Below are 5,036 nucleotides of genomic sequence, written 5' to 3'. Positions count from 1 at the left end.
TTTTTTTAAACCACCCCGGCCTAGTCCCTGAGGTGCAGTGCAGAGTCCCCCACCTGTTTTCAGAAGACTCTTGGACAAGCCTTCTGTTAACTCTAACTTGCCCCTAATGTCATTGTGATCCTACTCTGTCTCACTCCCTCTTTAACTTAAGGTGGAGGGCCCCAAAGTATTGACGTTGGGGCAGACAGGCAATTGCCATTTTCAAGAGGAGTTCAGCAATAACAACCTTCATATTTCTCTCTCCATCTTCTACAGAAAACCTGCACAGTCTTTTATTATGTTTTATATTAAAATGAATATTTGAAGGATTATTGTAAATAAAAAAAAAAGCACCCAGCTGTCATCACTGCACTCAGCATACAATTATAATACACATTTAACCAGTATAAGAACCCTGTTTGTGCTGTGAACAAGATCATTTACCAGGGAATACAATGAGCAGCCATCTCAGCAAAGACATGTATTTCCAATCTGTTCCAGCTATGAGACCGTTACCAATGGAAGGAGAAAACACGCTTGTTTACTGCTGTCAGGGGAAGCTATTGATCTTGTTTGTCAGAACATGTTGTACTACATGGAAGAGTCTTCTACAAACAGCTTCTTGGCTGATTCCATGAGAGAAGTGCAGACCGCTACAAGAATTCTCCACCCTCTTGTGTAAACCACGCATGCAACATTTACATTTCACAAAGATGTGTTCCCTGCAGGCGGTGAGATAGCACGCCAATAGACCAGCCATTCCCTACACAGCTTGGAGCCACGCAACTACAGAGTAATCAGTCACTGCTCTATGGGAAGCCTTGCAGCCCCTTCTCATACTGCAGCTCTCTACAATTTCATACAGAGGGGGCTGCATATTGCTTAAACTTATGGAAGGATATAATACAAGTAATGGAAACAAATACACAATATAAGGATGAGATGAGAGAAATGCAGTGCTCATTTCCCGCATATTTCATTTATTTGAAGGTTACAAGCTTAAACCTTCCAGCAGTAAAGCCAAGAGTTTATCTGCACACTTTCAGGAACACTTGTTATCGGGATTAGAAAGCAGAGATTATATGAGGCAAACGGGGCAGCACGGTGTAATTGTAGCTCTCTGTAACCTTCTAGTCCATTAAATGGAAAGCTGCAACATCTTCATACTTCACGGAAGTGTTTACATTTGTAGCGCATGAAGCAAACATCTTATTAGCAGAAATGAATGAGACCAGCAGTGCCGCCCCGGGAGGTGCGGCCGGTTATGGATGTCCCGATACCACTTTTTCAGGACCAAGTACTTCCCCTCATGTACTTGCCAATACTTTTTCTTAAAGGGACAGGTGACTTTAAATGATCCATAATACAACTACATATCATGTACTATGGATCATTTAATCCATTTATATTAGCAGGGGATAATTGTAAATCTATTGTCTGCAGTGTATTCTATATGTACTACACATGGAGCACACACTGCAGACAATAGATTTACAATTATCCTCTGCTAATAATAATAGCTCCTTAATAGGAACCCCTCTTGCCCTCACTATGTGCCTTGCTGGTGAGGTTGTAGTCAGCGCTGTGCGGGGAGAGCATCGGCGAGTCAGCGGAGGAGCTCCAGGTGGGGTCCTAATTTAGCTGCCCGGCGACTACCCTAAATTAGGTCCCCACTTGGAGCTCCTCCCACCGGACCAGCGCTGACTCGCCGCTGCTCTCCCAAACAGCAGCCAGAAGGTAAGGGAAAAAAAATAGCGCAAGCTTCGGCGCTTTGTATCGGGGCATTTTGACAAGTACAGGTACAGGTACTTGTCAAAATGCTCTGTATCGGTCCCGATACTGATGCTTGTATCAGGACATCCCTACTGCCGGTCAATAGCATGCACTTGATAACTGCTCTCCTATTGGCTGATAAGGCGTACTACTGTGTCCTGCAATACCTCCTCTATCATTGGTTGGCAGATGCTATAGAAATACCGATGGTAGAGGTGGTGTTTAAATGATCACCAGAGCTGCGAGCAATGAACTTTCTCAGCACAGAAGACAGTGATCCAGTGACATGGAGATTGTTGGTGCTGCTGTGGCAGTCTTGGGACACCTGCACTGTAGCGCACTGCCACAAGCCCCTGCTGTAAGTTCACACCTACAGGCACCTTCCAATATCCGGGTTTTATTACATTTGATATGTTGATTGTTGCTTCCTCAGGCCGCATTTACACCATGGCGTTCTGGGAACGCGCATCAGGTTAGTGCGCGTTGGTGTACTGCTATACTACTGCATGCACTTGCTGCATATCCCCATTGAATTCAGCGAGGTGCTGAACACGGCAAAAAAGCTCATATAACAAATGTTGTGACATGCATTCTGTGTCTGGCTCCCGTGTTTGTGTGCGTTTTAATGCGCGCAGAGGAAAACCACACGTCTTCCTTGCCACGTTTGGGGTGCCATTAGAAAAGAATGGCAATGCAAGCGCGTTTCGTGTATTGCTACATTTTCATCAAAGTGCACGTTTCTATGCATGTTTGGCGTGCGATCACAGAACGCAACGGTGTGAATTTCGGCCCTAATGTCATTATTTGATGGAAGCATTTTAGTATCATATTTATTGAATCATTTTATCGTGCTCTTTCTACCAGCCTCCAATTTTCTATTACTGTGTATCATTCCTATTATTCTTTTACCACACACATCTATAGAAACAGTAGAAGGAAGTTTCAGGGCGGCAGAAAGTCATATTTCTGGGGAACAAGTTTTATTTCCCAGTTGTGCTTTAGGAACATACAAGCTGCTTCTCCACTGCATTGTATGTAAATGTCACATGTGCTTGGTTGGTAGCATTAGGGTCATTGAACATGGGCGTGTGATATCAGTCTGTGCTTGCTGTTTATATAGATCGATTGGGGGGGGTGCAAGATAGCTGGCCTAGGGGAGGGAAAACTATAAATCCGGCCATGTACATGGCACTGCTGTCAGTCTATCATTATCCCTAACATAATTCTTCACCAACATAATTCTATATGCAACTTCCACATAGGGAAAATCTTCTTGCTTTCTCTACTTTCCTGCCCATTATCAATATCCCATTCATTTCATGGTCGTAGCAAATAGAATGTACACACCTGATTGGACCAGATTAATATGAGATACTAGTTGTTCTAATAATAACATGTGACTGGAAATATATCATGGATGCATTTCTTTTCTTAGCCAAAGATGATGGACAGACGATGGTGGACAGTGCCTATGGAAGTGAGTCGGTGGATATGGAACAGTCTACAGCATCTGAACCTCAGAAACCTGCCCTTCTCGGGACCACCAGGTTGTCTCCAACACAAGAATTAGCCCCAGGAAATGAGCCATCAAGTGGGCAATAAAACAGACACTGAAGGAGGAATCACCTTGGATTCCGCCCACTAACATGCAGAAGGACTCAGTTTGGTGCCTAAAATTTATCTAATGGTGTGAGCCACTGATTCTCAATTCTCTCCTAATGTGAAGATTTTATAATCATGTTATAGAGAGAACTCTGTCGACATTGTTTTAGCTCGCTGCCTAAATTGATCTACGTAGGTATATTTCTGACTATTAGTTGCAAAGAGATCTGAGTCATAGCACCGGTGGATGGTCACATTGGGACAAAGTGCAGCACTTTGAACAATGTCTGGAAATCAGATATCAGTGATTGAATGATTCTGTTCTACTTTTCATCTGTGAGATGATCATTGGAAAAAGACTTCTTGTGAACTGTTAAGACAAGACTTGTACAGATAGCTGGAGGTGTAAACATACACTTTTTTATTCCAGGTAATGTTTAACATGTATCCTTCTTTCTATGTTTATTGCTCCTAATACTATTATTTAAAATGTTTATTTTTATTACAAATAAATGATGTATGTTTTTTGGGTGTACATCTTTTATCCATGTACCAGCTTAACAAAGGATAAAGTGAGATGGCACCTTATGAACCATCTGGCAGTTTACCAGCTGTTGAATACTTTCACTACACTTCAGTGTATTCCTAGAGGGCAGCAGTATTCCACAAGCTAATTTGTGCATAGTTAGAGTTTCCTTTCATGATGCAGAAAATGACCAGCAATGGCTGACCTCTTCCCACACATGCAGAGTAGTTTGAAGAAGTCACAATGGACAGATAAATGTGGCAATCAATGTGCACAACTGTCATTATTTTGAGATGTGATAGTGATAAGAGTGTAGGAGTAGTGTACTACACTACTAGTGTAGTGATAAGAACAGGAACCTGCCATGTAGTAAAACCTTGGTTTCCAGTTAGCTGTGTATAATACAACCATTAGTACTGTTCCTGACCTGATACGCAGTAATTATCCTTACTATAAATTCAGTATCTAATTTTTCGATGAAGGAGGCACCAACTACAATTCACTGTGGTAGGCAGGAGGGGCAAGGGGAGTTAAGGTCATACCAGCTAAGAGAAGTAAAGTTGGCATTAGCCAGTTCTGCTCTCTTACCTTTTATGCCTTATGTACCAATGTAATAATGTAATAATGCAGCTTTATATACTGGTTGCCTAGTAGCCAGCACCCTACTATTAAAAGAAAATAAGATGTTGTTTTTAGTTTTTTCTTTTCTTATGTTGTATCCTGTTGGAGACATGTCCTCCTTACTTTCTGTTCTTTCTCTGGGACAGGGCATGAAGGTAAATCTCCCCAAAGAAAGGTGATATCCCCCCTCTTAGCAGTTGTCACTGGAACATGTATCTCATTGGAAGATTTTTCCTTATCCTCTGTCTCTTAAGCAGGCCTAAAACCTTGCATTTCCCTTCACTTTCAGTCTTGGGGACAACAGTCACCAGGACCTATAGAGAGGGGGAATCTCCCCTGTAGAGGCACGGTGTTCTAACAGGGGTTTTAGCACTTCCACATAATGTCCACAAAGTAAATTATTTCTATTACACCATTCTGCAGCAGAGAGAATATTTTCTTTGTTTAAATTATTTTCATTTCACAGCTAACATCAGTGTTATGTTCACATCAACTGTAGTGGTGTGGAGAGTGCACACATCCAATATACTACTTA

At 42.0% G+C, this 5,036-nt stretch overlaps 1 protein-coding gene across 1 annotated transcript in view; it reads left to right on the top strand.

The window, feature by feature from the left end:
- Positions 1-3,529, top strand: part of NFKB2 (nuclear factor kappa B subunit 2) — a 31,224-nt gene extending 27,695 nt beyond the window's left edge. The window contains exon 22 of the mRNA XM_018554567.1: positions 3,194-3,529. Coding sequence (XP_018410069.1) covers positions 3,194-3,354 — 161 coding nt within the window. The 3' untranslated portion in view covers positions 3,355-3,529. The remainder of the gene's footprint in view (positions 1-3,193) is intronic.
- The last annotated feature ends 1,507 nt before the right edge of the window (positions 3,530-5,036 follow it).

The sequence above is a fragment of the Nanorana parkeri genome, unplaced genomic scaffold (assembly GCF_000935625.1).
Source record: "Nanorana parkeri isolate BGI_ZX_2015 unplaced genomic scaffold, ASM93562v1 scaffold165, whole genome shotgun sequence".
Lineage (NCBI taxonomy): Eukaryota > Metazoa > Chordata > Amphibia > Anura > Dicroglossidae > Nanorana > Nanorana parkeri.
This window is presented reverse-complemented; position numbering and strand designations above follow the sequence as displayed.